Genomic DNA, 21,408 nt, shown 5'->3' with positions numbered 1-21,408 from the left:
TCTCTCCTGAGGGAGGGGAACTGGTTCTCGGCTAAGCTGTCATCTGAGAACATGGCACTGGGCCCTTTACACTGGTTTTGTATGTAATGGCTGCCCATGGCAATGAGTAGATGGACTTTGCTTTCTCTTTGTTATGCTATGGTAAAATATGATTACTGGGACCCACAGGCTCATGCCTTAACTTTCTTTTATATTTATTTACTTGCTTATTGATTGATTGATTGATTGATTGATTGATTGATTTATATATTTAGTGTGTGCATGCATGAGTGTGTGTGTGTGTGTGTCTGCGCACTTGCACACACACTAACACTCATGCACAGGTACAAATGTCACAGCACACATGGTCGGTCAGGGGATAAGTTGTTCTCTCCTCCCACCATGTGAGATCTAAGGTTCAAACTCAGGTTGTATGTCTTGGCAGCAAGCTCCTTTACCTACTGAGTCATCTCACTGACCCCATATTGTTAAACATTTTGTTTTTCCAATTTTTCCAGAATCTCACTATGTAACCTTGGCTAACCTGGAGTTCACCATGTAGACCAAGCCAGCCTCAAATTCACAAAGATCCACCTGCCTCAGTCTCCCCAAGAGGCTGAGATTAAAGGAATGTGTTACCATGCCTGGCTGATAACATTTGTCTATTACATTTTTCCATTCTTGTCAGTGAGTGGTAGTTTCATGGAGAGATGGGCACAGGGTGGTAGTAGGAACCCCTTACTTGTCCCACCATTGTCCTTTTAGCACCCCATCTTCACTTCCTACCGACAAGATATTCTAGATCCACTCCAAATCTTCTCACAAGACTTGGAACCAGTTTCTTCAGGGAATTGTTTTCTTCCTCCCTTCTTTCTTTCCCTTTTTCCTTCCTGTGCAAAGGCTGTAATCCCCAGGAGCACAGCAGCCACACAGTAAGCCTTTAGCCTGCCTAGGTAGCATGCTGAGTATTGGGGATGAAGCCTTATTTTGCTGGGCAAGCATCCCGGGGCATAGGTGTAACATATCCCAGCTTTTCTAATTTTTAAAAGAAAACACTGTGAAAACAGAGCATGAAGGGGAAGATGGTGCTGCTTACATAAAATGTGAGCGTTAGTCACCTTTCTCTCACAAGAACACAACACCTGAGACTCGTAAAGAGAAAGGTTGATTTTTGACTCACAGTTTGGCTCATCTGTTGCTCTCGTCCCTTTGGGCCTATGGTAGGTGGCACATCGTAGGAGGGACGCTGCTAGAGCAAAATCACTCACTTCAGTAGCCAGCAGGGAAAAGAGAACAAAGTAGATGCTGAAGTCCCGCCATGCTTGATGAAAGTATGCCCCGCCCCATGGCCTGGAAGCCCCACCCCTTAAAGGTTCCATCCTGGGAACCAAGCTGTTAACACTTGGACGTGGGGGGATATTCCAGATCTGAACTACAGCAGAGCGTTTGGAAACTGATGCTGGCGGGATAGTTCACCCTCTGTAGGGTTTCCATCTGACAGTAATGCTCTGTCTTTCTAGTGTTACTCCTTATATTAAAACTCCTAAAACTCCTAAACGTGTTAAGAGACTCGAGGCTTAAATTAGCTCCCTTCTCCCCACAACCCTTGATTACATTGCTCTATGGCAAGAACAAATGAGTCTAACATAGTTTAGAAAACACCACACTGAACATAAGTACCAACATTTCCAACTCCCTTCCCCCCCCCCAAAAAAATTGTCTTTAATTAATCCACAAAAAAACAAGCATTTGCTTGTTCTTAGTTGTTACTCATTTGCACCATTTTTAAAGGTGATTTTGCTTCTGTTATAAAATCCAGTGAGGAACACCCACTGGCTCCATACAGAAATTAAGTGCATTTGTGGCTGAAGGCTAGACTGACTGGGTTTCTTTTTCTTTTTCTTTTTCTTTCTCTTTCTTTTTCTTTTTCTTTTTCTTTTCCTTTTTCTTTCTTTATTTAAAGGCAGTGGCTTTAACCCTGGCTGGCTTGGAACTCACTGTGTAGCCCAGTCTGGATGTGAATTTGTGGCAGTCCTTTTGACTCAGCCTTCTGAGAATTAGGGCAAAAGACCTGAGCCACCATGCCTGGCAGAGATGGTTCTCACCCTCTACATAGGCCAGCAAGAGCCATGCACATGCACATACATCCTACTTATTGGTGAGCAGGCAGGTGGAGCACGGGCTTTCTTCAGGAGGGAGTTAGAGACTCTTCTGAATAGAGCATAGAATAAGGAGGAGGAGGAGGAGGAGGAGGAGGAGGAGGAGGAGGAGGAGGAGGAGGTGAAAATGGTTGTAAGGAGAACACACTGGCAAGAATGTTCTCAGAGAGTCTCCTTTGGTCTTGGAGGATGAGGTGATGGTATCAAGTAACCACAGTTAATATTCCTTAGCTAGGCAAGCAGAAGCTGGACCTGCGTGCAATAAATGTGGGAATAAGAGTAACAACAACAATAATATACTAAGGCTTATATCACTTCACTTTACAAAATATAGTCTGCATGCATTTTGTTTCCCAAAAAAAAGAAAATCTAGAATAGGGGCTGGAGAGCTGGCTCAGTGGTAAAGAACACTTGCTACTCTTGCAGAGGACCTGAGTCCAATTCCCAACAACCAAATCAGTGGCTTAGCACCACCTGTAACTATAGCCCCAGAGAGTCCAATGCTCTCTTCGGACACCTCAGGCACCATATGTGTTCATCACAGAGACACATAAACAAAAATTAAACCTTTACATCAAATTTAATTTTTAATACAAAAAATAACACATTTTATTTAAAAGATAATTCAATGTGTGTTTGAATGTAACTTAGACTATTTAAAATATTGATTTCTACAAACAAGGACTCTTTTTTTTTTTTTTACTTATTTGTATTCATTTATTTTGGCTTTATAAGGCAGGGTTTCAAGTAGTCCAGACTAAACTTGAATTCACTATGTAGCTGAAAGCTGGCCTTAAACTCTTGATCCTCCTGCCTCAACCTCCCAAATGCTGAGACTACAGATTTGAGCCACCACACCTGGCACAGATTAAGTCTTTTTTTTTTTTTTGTACATGATGACTTCTAATTAGTAAAGTTATTTGAATGATTCAATAGTAATTTCTAAATTTAGAAATTTACTAATAGTGAAATTTTTATTCTAATTCTAACCATATCCAGAAACTTGCTTAATTTTCTCTAGAGACCAGTGGAATGTTCTTTGTAACGTCCCATTATGTAAGTGCTGCCTCGTTGCCAGTTGGACACTTACTCTCCTCACTTTTGATGTGTGAGTCACTGAAAATGTTCTTTTAATTAATTGATTGATTTTTATGGGTGTTTTGCCTCTGTGTGTGTGTGTGTGTGTGTGTGTGTGCGTGTGTGTGTGTGTGTGTGTGTGTGTGTGTGTAGTGTGTGTGTGTGTGTGTGTGTGTGTGTGTGTGTGTGTGTAGTGTGTGTGTGTGTGTAGTGTGTGTGTGTGTGTGTGTGTGTGTGTGTGTAGTGCCCATGTGGGCCAGAAGAGGGCATCTGATTCTGGGGACTGGAATTTCAGATTGTTGTCAACCAACATCTGGATGCTAGCAATGGAACCAGAGTCCTCTGGAAAAGCAACCCGTGCTCTTAGCCACTGAGCAACCGCTCCAGTTTGAAAACATTTTGAAAATGAGATGAGCATTGTAGCACCATAGGCTCATTCTGGTGCCATCACTTGTCATGATGGCAACTAGATAATGATGTTATAATGGAAAAGGTGACTCTGAGGTGACTTTCACTGAACATCTTCTCATTCCCTTCCCTTTTTTATAGAAGCCAGAAAAGTCAGCCTATTAAGTTCCTAAAATGGTAGCTCCTAAGGATGTTCTTTCTTAAGCAATCTAAGAACAGACCATTATATGCCTCAGGTCCCAAGGCATATAAAGAAAATAGCTTTCATAGTCAGTTCTCTCTTTCTTTCTGTTAGACACATCCAGACACGGTCTAGGCTTCTCTGAGCCAGCAAGTGAGGTGGGAGCCCAAACACACTTGGGAGGTTTTATATCAACCTACATTGCTGAAAGATATCGAAAGTGTCTCCTCCTTTGTAAAACCATAAACTGCCTTTCCAGAATTCACCCCTTGACAAGCCAGAAGAAACATACAAGAAATAAATTGACTAACATAAAAGCTCATGATCAGAGAGGAGTAAAGCTGGGCCTTGAACCCATGACCCCTGACTCCTAATCCAGGGCCTATCGGTGTTTGTAACTGCATTTTGTGGCCATGTAAAATACTGTAGAGAAATAATATTCTTTCTCCTTTTCCTGTTCCTCCTTCTTCTTTCTTCCTCTTTATTCCTCCTCCTCCTCCTCCTTTTCTTAAGGCTACGTCTCATGTATCTCTAGGTGGCTTCAAACTCCCTGTGTAACCGAGGATGACCTTGAACTCCTGAGTGCTGGCATTAGAATCATACATCACCATTTCAGTGTGTGTGGTGCTAGGGATCAAACCCAGGTTTCACACGTGGCATGAACTCTACCAACTGAGTTTCATTCTCAATGAGTGGTTTTATGCCCCCTTTGTGGTGTTCACACCAGAGGCTATGCGTGTAACTCACACTGTAGTCATGTAATATTGACATGGTTTTAAGCATTACACACAAAAAAAAGTCTTATAAACACCTGGGGTTTTTATCATTTACTTATTTATTTGATGGCAGGAGCACACACCACAGCAGGCCCATAGAGGTCAAAGAATAGCTTTCATAGTCAGTTCTCTCTTTCCACCATGTGTGTCTGGGGAGGATTGAACTCAAGTCATTAGACTTGACAGGAAGTGCCTCTATTTGTTGGCCCATATTGTATATTGGGGGGGAGGATTCTTTGTGTTGTTGTAAATGTTCTTGAAGCTCTAATGTCTTTAGGGTCTGCTGCCCTCAGTAGAGAAGTCTTATGGATTTAACTTTTCTTCGGGACAGGAGGAAGTCAGGGTCGCATATTAGGGCCAGCAAGACCATGAGCAAGAAGGGGTATTTCTCTTATAGCATTGAAGACCAGAACAGCCAGAGAAGCTGGCTGAGTCTTGGCTCTGGCTCTCTTCCATCTACTTCAGCATGTGTTTTAAGGCTCATGTCGTATTACCTCAGCCGTGAGCTATTTTTTTCCAAAGACTGCTGAAATAAATTGAAAAAAAAAATAGCCCAGTGTTCCAAAGTGGACTCTCATGGGCTTTCAGTGAACACTGCATAAATAAAAGATTTACTTTCCAGCTCAAGGAAGAGAAAATGTAAATAAAAGCCAGCTGCTCCTCTTCAAGAGCAGAGGACACCTGACTCCGTCCCTGCTCTAACCCATGTCCCAGGAAACATGTGGCAGGCTCAGCACCGGTGGCACCGGCTGCCAGACTTCAACACTCATTAGAACCACCTCAGGATTATTTGTTAATAATTCTGATGCTTCATTCCTCGCCCCGGGTATGTTAATTATCAGCGTTTGTCACTGGACAGCAAAGCGTACCACCCAGGGGACCTTGTAAACACGCCTGAGGAAGCTGAAGTATTGATGTGTCATTTTGTTCTCTTATCAGCTGAGGACTGTCCTGTTATCTTACGTGAATAAAGAGAGGAATGGGGGCTCAGCAGTTAAGAGCACTCTCTGCTCTTTTGGAATACCCAGAGGCCATGCCCAGCAAGGCAGTTCATAGCCATCATTTTAACTCCACTTCCATTGAATCCTTCACCCTTCTCTGGCTTCCTCTGGCACCAGGCCCACAGTGCACTCAAATCCATGTAGAAAACCACTCAATACACGTAAAGTAAAAACTTATCTGTAAAAGGTGGGGGGTGGGGGAGGCAAAGGAAAAGAATGTATGCTCTGTGTGTGTGTGTCTCTGTGTGTGTGTGTGTGTGTGTGTGTGTGTGTGTGTGTGTGTGTGTGTTTTAAGTGGAATATCACTAGGTAGTCCTGGCTGTCCTGGAACTCAATATGTAGACCAGTCTGGCCTCAAATTCACAGAGATTATCAACCCCACCCCCAATCCCACCCTCTCCTCCACTTCCTCATGCTGGAATTAAAGTTGTGAATCATCAAACCCATCTTCCCCTTCCCCCTCCAGAGTCTTATATTTGTTGGGCTGGCTTTGAACTCACTAGGAAACTGAGACTAATGTTGAATTCCAGATCCTCCTGCCTCTACCTCCCAAATGCTAAGATTACAGGTATGGGCTACCAAACTTGGCTTGTGTGGTACTGTGGGTAGAACCTAGGGCTTTGTACATGCTAGGCAAACATTCTGTGAACTGAACTACATTCTCAGGCCCTCAAACTATTTTTAACCTTTCTAATCCAGCATTTTTAATGTAGTATTTAAGTAGCAAGCATTGATTTTCTTTTTCTTACATAAGCTTTCCCCATTGTAATATGGTATCCAAAGAATGCTTTAAATTATTATAAAAAATATTTAAAGAATAATGTATTAAGATACACCCAAAAGTTTCAGAAGTTCTAATTATCTAACATGCTAATGATAAACTGTTATCTAATTATTAAAATAAGTCATATGAGGATCAGTAACTTGATTTAAAGACCTTACCAAAAAAAAAAAAAAAAAAAAAAAAAAAGCTTGAAATAGTCTACACTGCACTAAAATTTCTTTCCTTGTTCAAAATGCCTCATTTAGGGGAAAATGATATAGAGATCACTGTATTACTAAGTTCAGAAGGAGGCATGGTGGCTCACACCATAATCGAAATACACAAAAGGAGGATAGCCACACATTGGAGACCAATCTTATCTATTTAGAAAGTTCCAGGGAGCAATCAGAGAACATGAAGAGAACTTGTCTTAAATTTTCCAAATCCTGTTGGTTATCTCGCCAAAAAGAGACAGACAGTGGCAGTATCCATGAAGAGTGTACCAAATGGTTAACACTAACCAGGGGACATTGTTTTATACATGGTCTGACTCTTTTACTTAATTTTTAATGTGTTATTATTGTATTTATGAGAGAGGGTATGGTGTGGGCATCTGTGTGGAGGTCAGAGAAAACTTTTCAAGCACCAGTCTCCCCTACCTACTTCCCATGGGCTCTTGGGATCAAACTCCAGTCATTGCGTTTTTAAAGCAAGTGCCTATAACCCAATGAGCCATCTGGCCAGCCCCATTGTCTTACACCCATGAAAACAAGCCATTGAAACCAAAGCCCCCTCTTCGTAGGTGAAGATGGTGAATAGGGGCTGAAAATTGTGGCAAATCTCTTTTATGGTTTATTTATCCCTTTCCATAGACGTTTCTCAGCACTTCATTGGAAACCTGATAGCATGAAGTCATACTAGTGAAGTCTGCATGGGCTTCAGGCCAGGAAGAAAGCTCTTCAGAGTCCTCTTAAATGCTGTTGTAGAAACTAGAACCCTGACGGATCTTAAGGCAGTGATACATTGTGCATGAACTGTCATCAGATTCCCCCAAGCTCAGTCCTGGCTCTAGAATGAACTAGCTGTGTGCGTATATGTTTATGCATATGTATGTATGTATGTATGTATGCATGCATGTATGCATGTATGCATGTATACATAGATATGTGTATATATGATATTGCTTTATTTTCTCTCTATGTCCCTCAGCTTCTTCATCTGTGAAATAAAGGATGATAATATGGCTGCCTGAAAAGGTTGTTGACCAAACCAAAAGCCTGGTTACACCTTCTCATCCAAGTATTGATTTATTGCCTCTCAAAACTGGGCTTAGGGTTGTAAAAGGCACTTAAACTAAAGTCAGGGATTGTGAATCTTCAAAAGCTGGAGGTGGTAAATAGCTGCCATTCTAACTCATCCCTTGACTTGAGACTGCTCCTCAGAGGAATCCCTAACCTGAAATCACCCAATCTAAGAATCCCAGGGACCCATCTATCTGGCAAATGAAATCAAAGTCTAAGCAGAGGCTGAAGAGATTACCCAGCGGTTATGAGCACACAGTACTCCCGGCAGAGAACCTGAGTTCAGTTCCCAGCACCCACATCTTTTAAGAGCCTAAGCAGACATCAAACTAAATTTGTGTGGGATGTAACTAACCATCCTTGATCCTTTACCAACTCTCTGTGTCTGAAATCTTATTCAAAAGCATTCTCATTAAAAACTCCCTACACACAAGCACATGTGTGCACACGTGTTCTAGAAAGAGGTACAGGGAAATTTTCTGCATGTTTAATCTGACTCTCTCACCTTTTCCAGGGAAGACAGAAGCCTACTTGGAAGCCATTAGAAAAAACATCGAATGGCTGAAGAAACATAACAAGAAGGGCAACAAAGAAGGTAGGGGCTGGCTGTGGCCATGCATCGCAAACTCTACCCAGTTCCCCAGAGTTCTTCTTGTCTACAATCCTTAAGGTCAAAAAGACTGAGTTAAAGTCTCTTCTCAAACTCAAAGACTCTCAGGTGTCAAGGCCGTTATAACCCCCACTTCTCTTTCAGTTAGTTTTTGGTTGTTGTTTTGTTTTGTTTTGTTTTTAACTTATTGTAGAGAGAAATGATTTTGTCTGCTTGTTTGTTTTGTTTTTAAGACGAGGTCCCATGGCGCAGCCTTGACTAGCGCAGAATTTTCTGAGTAGACCAGGCTGGCCTCAAACTCACAGAGCCTCACCTGCCTCTGCATCCCTAGTTCTGACATTAAAAGCATGTCACACATCACCACACCAACCCCAGTAACGGAGTTTATCATAGCATTTTCAAAATGCTTTGTTCTTATTGGTCTCTCTCCCTACCTCATCCACCGCTTCCCTCTCCCCACCCTCCTGCTGGTCCTTTCCTTTGGCAGCTCTACCCTATTCTCTTGTCATATATATTCCATTACCCTTGTCTCCCATACGATCTCGTCTTCCCCTTTCATGGTCCCCTTTCTAGCTTCAAACCCTTACACACACACACACACACACACACACACACACACACACACACACGAGACATATATATAATCAAGAACATGCATCTGAGAGAAAAACATGCTACTTAACTTTCTAGGTCTGGTTTATTTCACTTAACACAATGATCTCCAGTTTCATTCTTTTTCCTGCCATTCTCATAATTTCATTTTTCTTTATGGCTGAATAAAATGTCATCATGCATGTGAACCACATTTTTACCCACTCATTTGTTAATGGGCATCTAGACTGATTACACGTGGTACAATAATAAACATGGATGTACACATATCCCTCTGGCAGGAATTAGGACCACCACATGACCCATCCGTATCACTGTTGGATTTATAGTCAAAGGACATTATTTGCAGGCTTCTGAGAAAGCACCATACTGGTTTCCATGGTGACACAAAGGTTTATGTTTCCCTCAGCAATGCATAACTTCTTCCCTGACATCCTCAAACGTTTTCTGTTTCTTTTCATTGTTAGACACTCTGACGGGGGAGAGATGGCTAAAGATGTAAAACATATTGTCAAGTAGTCATTAGCCATTTGTGTTCCTTCTTTTAAGAATTGCCTGTTTGGATTTCTGGGTGTTTGAAGCCAGCCTGGTCTAAGTAGTGGGTTCCAGGACAACCAGAGTTAAATAGTGAAACTCTGTCTCAAAAAAGCAAACAAGCAAGCAAAAAAGAAAAACTGACTGTTCGCCCGTTTGCCCATTTATCAACAGAATGATTTTGACTTGTGTGGGTGGATTTACACATGTGTATGTGTGGGAGGCCAGAGGTGGCATCAAGTGTCTCCTTCAATTGCTTTCCACTTTTTTTTTTTTTAACTAAACTTGAGGGAGTCTACATGCCTGCCATGGTCAGAGGACAGCATGTAGGAGCCAGTTCCCTCCTGCCACTGTGAAGTCCTGGGAATCAAGTAGCCAAGCTTGACGGCAAGCACTTTTACCTGCTGAGCCATCTCACTGAGAGAGAGTCTCTCACTGACCCTGAACCTAGCCAGTTGGCAAGACTGGTTGACCCGTGAGCTTCAAGAAGCTGTCTATCTCAGCCAGGTCTGGAGGCACACACTGGGGAGGCAAGATGGGTGAATCTCTGTGTTTGAGGCCAGCCTGATCTATATAGTTAGTTCCAAGACACACTTAGATCCACATGGTGAGACCCTGTCTCAAAACAAAACAAAACAAAACAAAACAAAACAAAACAAAACATAACATAACATAACATAACATAACATAACATAACATAACATCATAACATAACATAACAGAACCCCACTCACCTGCCTCTGCCTCCCCAGTGTTGGGATCACAGATGTACTTCAATCACACCTAGTTCTTTGCACATGTGTGTGAGCTCTAAACTCAGGTTCTCATGCCTGCTTAGCCAGCACTTTACCAACTGATCCATCTCCCAGATTTAGATTTTTGACATTCAACTTTTGTAGCTCCTTCTATAGTCTAGGTATTAACTTCCCGTCTGATGTATAGTTGACAAAGACTTCTTCCCATCCTGTGTGTCTCTGCACCCTAGTGATCACTTTATAGAATTCCATGTGATCCCCTGTCCTGTCCTGGAGGAGTTTCTTGTAGCATTGGAATCCTTTCCAGAAAGTTCTTGCATATGCCTGTATCTGGAAATGTTCTCGCTGTTTTTCTCTGGCAGTTGCAATGGTTTAGCTTTTATATTAAGGTCTTTGATCTGGGGGCTAGAGAAGTAACTCAGTACTTAAAAGCACTTGCTGCTCTTGCAGGGGACCCAGGTTCAATTCCCAGCATCCCCATGTCAGCTCTCAACTATCTGTAACTCCATTCCAAGGGATCCAATGGCCTCCAGTGATACTGACCTACAAGCCGGCAAAACATCCATACACCTAAAATAGTTGTAGTAGAAGATCTGTCAAAAGATCTTTGATCATTTTGAATTGATATTTGTGCAAGGTTGGAAGTGTACATATAATTTCATTCCTCTGTGGAAATCCAGTTGTTGGTTTTTTTCAGCACCATTTGTTGAGATGGGTTATCTTCTCCACCATGTATGTTTTGAATGCCTTTATCAAAAATGTGGCTGGAACTGTAGCATTTATATCTGGGCCCTGTATTCTATTCTATTTGTCTCCATCTCTCTTTTTGTGTTGACACCACACCATGTTTGCCATTATGGCTCTATAATATAATAGGTCAGGTATTATGTTTACAGCATTAGTCTCTCTGCTTGTTTTTCGGGGGCTTTTGAGTTTCCGTGTGAGATTTAAGATTTTCCTCTAGTTCTGTGAAGACTGTCACTGGAATCTGATGGGATTACATTGACTCTGTACACTGCCTTTGGTAGCACAGCCATGTTCACAGTACCAATTCTTCCAGTCCATGAGCACGAGACGCCTTCCCATCTTCTGGTTTCTATCACTTCCTTGGTGGCTTAGGCTGTTTAGGTTTACTCCTAAGTGGGACTTCTGTCTGTTTCTTTTGTCATTGTCTTGAGGGTGTTTGTTTGTATGTTTGTTTAGACAAAGTATCAAAATATCCCTGACTGTCATACCCGACTATGTAGACCAGGCTGTCCTTGAACTTAAAGAGAGCTGCTTGCTCTGCCCCTCTAGTGCTGGGATGGAAGGTGTGTGTCACCATGCCTCCCTTGGTAGCTCCTTTGGTTGCTTGGTCTTTTGAGGCTGTTATGAATGGGATACTTTCCTAGTCTCCTTCTCAGTAAGGCTGTTATGTTATAGACAGGCTACTTTCCTAGTCTCCTTCTCAGTAAGGCTGTTATGTTATAGACAGGCTACTGCTTTGTGCATTGTGAGTTTGCATCCTACCACTTTGCTGGAATGTTTATCAGATCTAACAGTAATGGTACAGTGTTTATGGTGTCCTCTGAAATAGGGATAATTTCACTTCTATTTTTTCTGGCTTTTGTTGCTTTTCTTTATCTTGCTTTATTGTTCTGTGAATATAAAAAAAATATATATTGAATAAAAGTAGATAGAGTATTCACCCTATCTCATTTTAGATGTTAGAAGAAATGTTTTCAGGTTTTCTCTGTTTAGTATAAGGTTGACTATCGGTTTTGTCTATATAGTTTTTATTGTGTTGAGATATGAAACTTCATTTCTTTTTATTCAAATCAGCTTTTCAGAGCATTTTCTATTTTATTATCAAGATAAGTGTCAAATAAAGGTAAAGTGAACAATGTAACAGCACCCATCTTGATAGAGATCAGATTTTGATCCTTTGCCTATCCTATCTTACCCCTATACCTGATTCCTTCAGTTTGTTGTTGTTATTTGGTTTTGTTTGTTTATTTTGAGGTAGGGTCTTGCTTTATATAGCAGGCTGTTGTCAAAACCACAGCAATCCTCCTGTCTCAGCTTCCTCAGTGCTGGAATTACAGGTATGAGACACCTCACCTGAGTCTTGGAGTATTTTAAACAGGTATTTTGTGAGTACATGCTAGGTTATATTCTGTGGTCACAGAGGAAAGTCCCTCACTTATTAAGACCCAGACCCTATTCAGAGTTTCAAAGATGGAAAGGAAGAAGATGTAGCACCCACCACCATCACCCCACACACACACAAAGGCAGCATCCCATGTGCCATGGGGCCCTGATATCATAGGTCTGCTCAGTATATGTCCTCAGTATTAGGCATAGGAGCACTGAGGAGCTGAGAGGATAGGGTGGGTCATTCTGGCAGCAGAGATGGTTGGGGGTAGGGCTGCAGGGAAGAAGAAACTCCTGGGAAGAGGTGGGGAGAAGCAATAGGTACAATAAATGAGTGGGCAGGAGGCTATTGTGTTCCCGGAACTAGAGCTGTGTATTTCGCAGGACCCTGCATGCCTATGGGGAGGGGAAGCTGACAGGTATAGGCCAGGAAGAGGCTTGTATACTCCGCAATGGAAGAAGACACTTTTAGCAACAGGAACCTAAGTTAAAAGCTAATTTGTTCTTAAAAGAAAAGTAGTGTGGCTACAGACTGAAAAATCAGGCCCTGGAGGGCAAGAAGAGGCCAAGATCTGAAGCAGAAAAGACGAGACTGAAACACCAGCAAGCAGAGGAAATGAAGAGGGAGAAGCCCTCGGGCTGTGAGGAGAGGGAGCAGTGGGGGGTGGGGGTGGAGTGCAGGATGCCCAGGGGGTGTTCAGTCAGTGCAGATGCTGAGCAGTGCCTCTCAAGCTTTGCAGTCATTAGGTCACAGTGGGCTTCCAAATGCTCATATGCCAGTCTGTATATGTTCAGAGAAATGTGCTATTAGGAGGTGTTGTCATCGTGCAACGTCACAGACTGCAGAACAAACACAAACCTAGCACCGACCAGTCACTTCATGGGACCTCTTGATGCAGTCAGATGATGCACTGTGCCTGCTATGAGAGCTTACATCCCAGCCAACACTTGGGAGTAGGAGGCAGGAGGACCACCATGAGTTCTAGGTCAGACTAGGCTACATAGTGAGTTCAAGACTAGTCCTGGCCATGGTTTGTGACCCCGTCTCAAAACAGACAAACCAACAACAAAAAAAAAAAAACAGCTGGGGATATTGGGATATGGAATCCTGGTAAACAGACAGGCATGGGTATCACTTGTACTACAAAACAGATAAATAAGTGAATTAACAAAGTCTTGGGCCAAAGGAAGTGTTCATTCTAAACGAATACAGCAAGGAAAAACAAACAAAACAGCCAACATCAGCCTCTGGCCTCCACAAGCACACACATATGCACACTCTACACTCACATGCAAACATGCATACACATATGCACACTCCACACACACATACAAACATGCATATACATATATACATACAAAAACTTTACATGAGCAATACTTCATCAAATCTGTCACTGTTTAAAAATGCATCTTTTGATGTGCCACTAAAGTCACCAAGGACTGTGGAGACTCTAAAAGTAAAATGTTTCTTTTCGTATCAGAGAAATTCATCACGTACCAAACTGCATTCCAAAGCAAGTGCAAATTGCAGACATACCGCTTTGGAGGGTTTGCCGCATCACTTCACGTTTGTATCAGACTTCTGGTCCTAGCCCAGCACTTTGCTGTTCCCATCCTGTCCTGTTCCAGGGTGACCCACCCAGTGAAGCCTGGAACCCTGGTGTTTGCAGAGGGAAGGACCTGAGAGAAAACATCACAAAGTGTATGGTCTCTGGTGCTTTCCTCTGCCCCCAAGAAGTAAGGGCACCGTGTAGTAGTGAGCTCTGCCTCCTCAGCTTCCATATATGTTCTGCTTGGCATGCATGGGGTGGGTGTCTCTCAATGCCTATGGAGGTCTAGGTGCTTTGGTCATGCCACGGCTGCAGCTGTGTAAACAGGAAGACTTAGTATAGTTCTGACCTTTAGCCTCTGCCGCTTCCCTGTTTGTGAGGGAGGGGCCTGGTTGACCTAAATCTCATTCTAAAACCCAAGAAACGAAAACTCTGTGTGATGTGGTAATGAGGATGATAAGATCTTACATAACTGTGTTGTTGACTTTTCTGTTGCTGGGTTAAAATACCTCCACCAAAAGCAACTTACAGAAGGATCTAATTTAGGCTTACAGCCCCAGAGGAAGAGTCTGTAATGTCAAGAGATGCATGGTATAGCAGACAGCTAAAGCAGGAAGCTGGTTAATCACATTTTATCCACTCATAGTGTCTTAGTCAGGGTTTCTATTCCTGCACAAAACATCATGACCAAGAAGCAAGTTGGGGAGGAAAGGGTTTATTCAGCTTACACTTCCACATTGCTGTTCATTACCAAAGGAAGTCAGGACCTGAACTCAAGCAGGTCAGGAAGCAGGAGCTGATGCAGAGGCCATGGAGGGATGTTCTTTACTGGCTTGCTTTCCCTGGCTTGCTCAATTTGCTTTTTTATAGAACCCAAGACTACCAGCCCAGGGATAGCATCACCCACAATGGGCCCTCCTACCCTTGATCACTAATTGAGAGGCTCCTTTCTCTGTGATAGCTCCAGTTTGTGTCAAGTTGACACACAAAACCAGTCAGTACACGTAGAAAACAGAAAATTAATAAGGACCTCAAGTAAGGCAAGGCGATCAACACTGAAAACCCACCCCAGTGACACACTCCCTCTAGCGAGGCTACTTCTCCTAAGAGTGTAATGATCTAAGCACCACCAACCGGGGATCAAGTGCTGAAATACACGAGCTTCTGGTGGGCATTTAAACCACACAGCTCTTGGTTTTTGTTTTCCAAAACAGGGCCTCAAGTAGCCAAAGCTGGCCTTGAACTTACTAAATAGTAGAAGACATTGAACTTCTGATCCTCCTGCCTCTACCTCCTGCGTGCTAAGATCTAGAAAGTTCTAAAGAAAATAGAAAAGAGAGGTGTGCTTTTGAAAAAGTAAATCACAGACTAGGCCCTGTGTCTGTGATGGTTTGAATGAAAATGACCCCCCTAGGTTCCTAGGGAGTTGCACTATTAGGAGGTGTGGCCTTGTTGGAGTAGGTGCGGCCTTATTGGAGGAAGTGTGTCACTGGGGGTCAGGCTTTGAGGGTCCCTAGTGCTTAAGCTCTGCCCCCTGTGGGAGGCAGTATCTTTCCTGGTTGCCTTCTGATCAAGATGTAGAATTCCCAGCTCTTCCAGTACCATGTCTGCCTGCAAGCTGCCATGCTTCCTGCCATGATGATAATGGACTGAACCTCTGAACCTGTAAGCCAGCCCCAATTAAATGTTGCCCTTTATAAGAGTTGCTTTGGTCATGGTGTCTCTTCACAGCCATGGAAACCCTAAGACATTGACCATTCCTAACTCAGCAGCAACAACTCCTGAGTGTGAACAACTCTCCAGGAGCCTCAGGTGTTGCACATACACTAAAATTTGCTAAGCCCTGATCTATGAGCTTTTTTCCTCTGTTGGTCGCATGCGAGGATACATCCCTAGGGTTGTGGTGGAGAGATAATACAGTACCCAGAAACACTTTAATCAGCACAGTATGGCCCAAACCCAGAAGAACTTCCTGTCCTTCAATGTAACCTCTTACTACATAAAACGTCTCTCAATGATAAACATTGTGATGGGATTTTTCTTTTCTTGGTCTTTGCTCACAATACTCTAATGATATTTTCTAGATTACGACCTTTCAAAGATGAGGGACTTTATCAACCAACAAGCTGACGCTTATGTGGAGAAGGGCATCCTCGACAAGGAAGAAGCCAACGCCATCAAACGCATCTACAGCAGCCTGTGAAAATGGCGGGCAGCTTGAGCCTTCCTGTTGTTCCAGCAAAAACAATATAGCTTACAAACTAATTCGGCGGTTAAAGGGTTACCAGCCCAGAAGTATTAGGATGTGCTGAATTTATAGTAGTTAATCCCTTAGAAATGAGTAAAATAGAGCTCTCTTGCCATAAATACCTTATGAAAAGCAAAGCTGTAGAGAAGCCGAGGTTTTTCTATATAGAATCCTTATTTCCTCTTGAATTTACATTTTGTAATCAGAGATGTGCTGCTCTGGAAAAGACTCTAATGGGTTGAACATAAGTCTGAACCTACTCCCCACTGTCCTCAGCCCCCTGAAGCTCTGAGAGGCCCTGTCTCGGCATGCTAGACACCTGAGCACCTCACTGGATGTTTGTCATAGGATGTCGTTTCCACTAGTCGATCTCTGTTGGGCACGGAAATAAACCCACGTCTCTTCATATCCTTGACGCTCTGAGAAACAGCTGCTTTTAAAATAAGATTTTAATTGAAATAGAATTCTACATACCACTCTCTCCCCTCCCTTTCCCCTCTCTGTAAGACCCAATGTCACAAAAAAAAAAAAAAAAAAAGAGGTTGAAAGGGGTATAAAAGTCACTTGAGTTTAGCCTGGGAGTACAGCAGTGGCAAAATGCTTGCATAATACACCTGGATTTAATCCTCAGGATCAGGTGTACACACACACAAACACACACACACAAACACACATATACTCACACACACACACATACACATGAACACAGACATGCACACACACATACATACACTCACACACTCACATACTCACACATACTCACATATACACTCACAGACACACACAGAGTAAAAGTCACTTTCATTTCCTCAGATGAAGTGATGAGATGAGAGCCAAACCCAGGCAGTGTGAATATGTGGCTGGGGCAGAATCCAGAGTGCTTCCTTCTCTGTTCTAACTCTCTCTAAGCCTGAGCCTGCAAGCTTCCAGCCTTTGTAGAAATCTAATCTTCCAAGATGACTGACTCAATTTGGCTTCTCTTGGCTTCTGACTCAATTGCTCTGCCTGGCTTCGTACTAACTTTGGCAATATGTTCTAATCTTCTGCCTCCTTCTCATTCTCTGGCTTCTTCTGTCTTCACTTGTATCTGCTATTCACTCTGTAACCTGTCTCTGTAAAACTGTCCCAGTAAAATACACATACACACACACACACACACACACACACACACACACACACACACATACACACACATACATACACACTCATACACACTACACCACCCCTTTTTTCCTCCCTCTCTCTCTCTTGCTGCTCTTAAGTAGCTTCTCTTCCTTTGTCCTGTGAGTGTGGAATTTCCTATATCTGACTCATTCTATCAAATCTTTTCCTGATTCTTCACTTTGTGGACCCCTCAATTTGATGTCACTTTCAAACATGGCTGCTTCCTTCTACAAACTAGCCTTACCTTCATTGCTCGAGATTAAGGCGCCCAGCCAGATCATACTGTGATCCAGGGCATGTCTGCATTCCAGCCATATCATATCTTTGGATGTAATCACTTGCCAGAGCAGCCAAGTTGCTGGATTAAAATTCCTCTACATCAGACAGAAAGACAGACAGACAGACACAAACACACAAACATAGGCACACACAGATACACATACACATAAACACACATACACCCATACACACACACCCACAAATCCACAGAAACACAGGCATACACTTACACATAGACACACAAAACTCAGAGATATGTACATGCACAAACACACACCATACACACACCCATACTTACACATAGATACACAGACACACATATATAAGCAGACACACATACACATGCACACAAACAAACACGTGCACTTGCACATAGACGAGATACATACACAGAGATACACATACACCCATACACACCCACCCACAAATACACAGAAACACACACATAAACAGACACACATACACACATACATGCACAAATAAATTTATCAACAATTTACTCCCTACTTATATCCCCCCCTTTTTTTTTAATTTTTTGAGTTTTCAGACATCTATTGTTCATTCAATAAAGACAGATATTCATATAGTTAAGAAGCCAAATGAGTTCACACACTGTTCAAAAACAAGGTCAAAGTTTATGCTAGACTCCAGTTATCTAAACTGGATTTGACTTAGCCATGTTATCTTGCCAGAAAGCAAAGAACCAGGCAGCATGACAGAAGCTAAAACTTACCAGAAAGAACAAGGCTATGATTCCTGCAACTTGTCTGTTTGCTGCTGCTGCTGCCGCCACCACCACCGCCACCACAAACAAAAGCCTGAAAACAGAGTCCAGTGGTGCTCTTAGGATGTAGGTGCTCCCAAGTTAAAGGTAGCATTGAATACATTACTCAATTAATTGCATAAATATGTTATATATTCTCACCTGGAACCATAAACACAACAAGCTTTGTAATTTGGCTGTCCTTCCCTCCGGTGACCTGGTGATGCCTACACTGCCCTAGAGCCTCTCTCATACTCCCAGTAACACTGGGTTTTCATACTTAGAGGACAGTTCTTCCTGGGAAGGTCAGAGACAAGCAAAACACAAAACCGACTGGGCACACAAACTAATCTCTCCACATGTTCTAGAGAAGCCAGGAGCCAGCCACAGGTGAGTGTGGAGAAACACCTTTGAGAGTTCAAAACACCTTTGCCCAAACTGTATTTACCAAAGCACAGTGACCCAAACTGTTTAATGAGTCACCTGTGCTGGCTCGACTGACTGCTTTCACTGCGTCACACAGGCTGTGACGTCAGACAAATACACTGGTTAGGGCTGTATCATCTTAGCCAGACACTTTTTAAAAGCATACCTATATATCTATGCGGGATTTTTTTTTTAAGGAATTTCTTTAATTTATTGTAGCCTTCTTTAGTATCTCTTGGTAACCAAGACAGAAGGAGCCTGCTTGATCCTAGTTTACAAACAAGAGCATCCTTTCACAGAGGGATCAGGAACACTGGATGAGCTCAAGTTCATGAGGTCAAGAAGTGGTGAAACGGGGGCAGAAGCAGGTCTGACCATCTAGGTGCTCTCTGTGGTAAGTCTGTGCCACGATACCTCAGAACTCTAGCCATGAGGCAGATGCACGGGGGATTCAACTTTGAGACAAAATTGGGCTACACAGCAAGCCCCTGTCACCAAAGAAAGCAAACAGAAGTGAACAAAAAAGAAAGGCCAAGATCCCCACTCTGACAGATTGAGGCAGGAGGATTCCAATCCAGAGGCTGCCTGGAGTACATAGCAACTTCCAGTTCCAGGCAGCCTGGCCTAGTGTGGCATAACTCAGAAGGCTGAGGCAGGATTAGTGTGCATTTGAGGTCAAGCAGGGCTACATGGCAAGTTCTAAGCCAACCTTGAAGATACCAGCTTTGGCTCAAGACATCCCTAGACAAAGTCCTCAGCACAAAGGAGATTTAATTGCTCCAGAAGGACAAAGTGCAGGGAGCAAGAGACAAAGACAAGCAAGATAGAGGATGAGGGAGAAGGGGAGAGGAACAAGGTAGAGGGGAAAAAGATATTTGTCAGGACACACACACACACACACACACACACACACACACACACACACACACACACGGGGCTGCTTCTGAATAGAGGAGACAGATGTGGCATGTAGGAAAATGACAGTTTATGACAGTAAAGAGAGAAACCAGTGTTAGAATGTCCTGTTTAATTTTGATTGGACAGGTTAATTAGGTGAGCCAAAAGGGACGTTTGACTGTGGAACTTCAATACTTTGATAGCTAGACCTTGGTAGTCAACCTCAGGAGGAGGGAGTAGCCAAATAAGGGAATGGACCTTGGTGGCTAGCTTTAAGAATGTAATCTAATAGTTTTTAGCAAGACAGAAGGGATGGGGGAGAAGGGCAAGGCCTGCCAGAGCCATGTTTGCCATGCTCGGGCTGGCCAGAGTCCCTTCGAGCCAGGGATATAGAACAAAACCCTGTCAAAACAAACAAATCCCTCTAGTCCAGTACAGTTAAACAGCGGCTACAAAATTGCTGAATATTTGAAGATGAAAGATATTTTAGCTAGAAATTGCTGACAAGGAATTAAAAAATATATTTGAGCCTGTGGTCATAATTTAAATTTTGAGCTCCTCTGATATCATCCATCTTTGCCAAATTAAATCATTTTCTCTTGAGCATAACTGTATTTTTTTTATTATTCCTATAGCCCACAGAAGCTTGCTTGGGCCTCTCCCGTTTTCCTTTTTGTTTTCTCCTTTTCCAATTAAACCTCCACAGCTCACATGACAACAGTAACAGGAACAACGAACTGTCTGGAGAACGCCCCATTCTGAGCTGAGGAGATGGCCTCATGTGCAAGCAAGTGTGGGGAACTGAGGTCAGGGAGCATGGGAGCTGGGAACGTGGCTTGGTAGATAAATCTCTTTCTAAGCAAGTTTGAGAACCAAGTTCAGATCCCCCAAAATCCACATAAAACCCAAGCAGGGCATGCTGCCCACCTATAATCCCAGCACTCATGAGGCAGAAGCAGGGGGTCCCTGGGAGAAACTGGCTAGCTAGACTAGGTGGAGTTGGCGAGTTCCAGGTTCAGGGAGAGATGCTGAGTGGATAAATAAAATGGAAAGAGATAAAGGAAGATGTCAACATCTGGACTCCACCTGAGCATATGCAAGCACAGAGGAGGGCGAGGAGAGACTCTGAGTTAATAAATAAAATGCAAAGAGATGGAGGAAGATGTTCAACCTCTGAACTCCACATGAGCATATGTAAGCGCACACACACACATACACAGAGAGAGAGGGAGAGAGAGAGAGAGAGAGAGAGAGAACACCCTGTTTCAAGGGTTCAAAGAGAAACAAGATGACATAAAGGATTATACTAAATGAGAAACAAACAAACCAGCAAGACAAGATGAGCTTCCACTTCCCATCATGGTGCCTGTGGGTCCTCTCAAGGCTGGGTCTATGATTGTGGTGGTTTGAATGAGAATGACCCCCCCCCCCACCTCCAGAGGCTTATATATATTTGAGCAAGTCGTCACCAGATGGTAGAACTCTTTGGGAAGGATTAGAAAGGATGGAGGAGGTGTGTCACGGGGGGGGGGGGGGGGGCTCTGAGGTTACAGAAACCCACGCCTTTCCCAGTGTGTGCTCTCTGCCTTGTGTTTGTGGATCACAGGTGGCCTCTCAGCACTGGTTCAGAACCATGTGGGCCATGTTCCCCATCATAATGGTCATGGATTCACCATCTCACACTGTAAGCCCTAAATAAGCTCTTTTCTCTCTCTCTCTCTCTCTCTCTCTCTCTCTCTCTCTCTCTCTCTCTCTCTCTCTCTCTCTCTCTCTCTCTGTAGTCTTGGCC

The 21,408-nt window shown here is 43.1% G+C and overlaps 1 protein-coding gene across 4 annotated transcripts in view; it reads left to right on the top strand.

The window, feature by feature from the left end:
- Scg3 (secretogranin III) overlaps window positions 1-16,505 on the top strand; it is a 42,594-nt gene extending 26,089 nt beyond the window's left edge. For all 4 annotated transcript variants that reach the window (XM_017313220.2, XM_006510881.4, NM_001164790.1 and 1 more), the window contains 2 exons: window positions 8,160-8,240; window positions 15,927-16,505. In XM_017313220.2, the coding sequence (XP_017168709.1) occupies window positions 8,160-8,240; window positions 15,927-16,045 (200 nt within the window). In that variant the 3' untranslated portion in view covers window positions 16,046-16,505. The remainder of the gene's footprint in view (window positions 1-8,159; window positions 8,241-15,926) is intronic.
- The last annotated feature ends 4,903 nt before the right edge of the window (window positions 16,506-21,408 follow it).

This window comes from Mus musculus, chromosome 9, assembly GCF_000001635.26.
Source record: "Mus musculus strain C57BL/6J chromosome 9, GRCm38.p6 C57BL/6J".
NCBI lineage: Eukaryota > Metazoa > Chordata > Mammalia > Rodentia > Muridae > Mus > Mus musculus.
The sequence above is the reverse complement of the archived record's forward strand: the minus strand, read 5'-3'. Positions and strand labels throughout refer to the sequence as shown.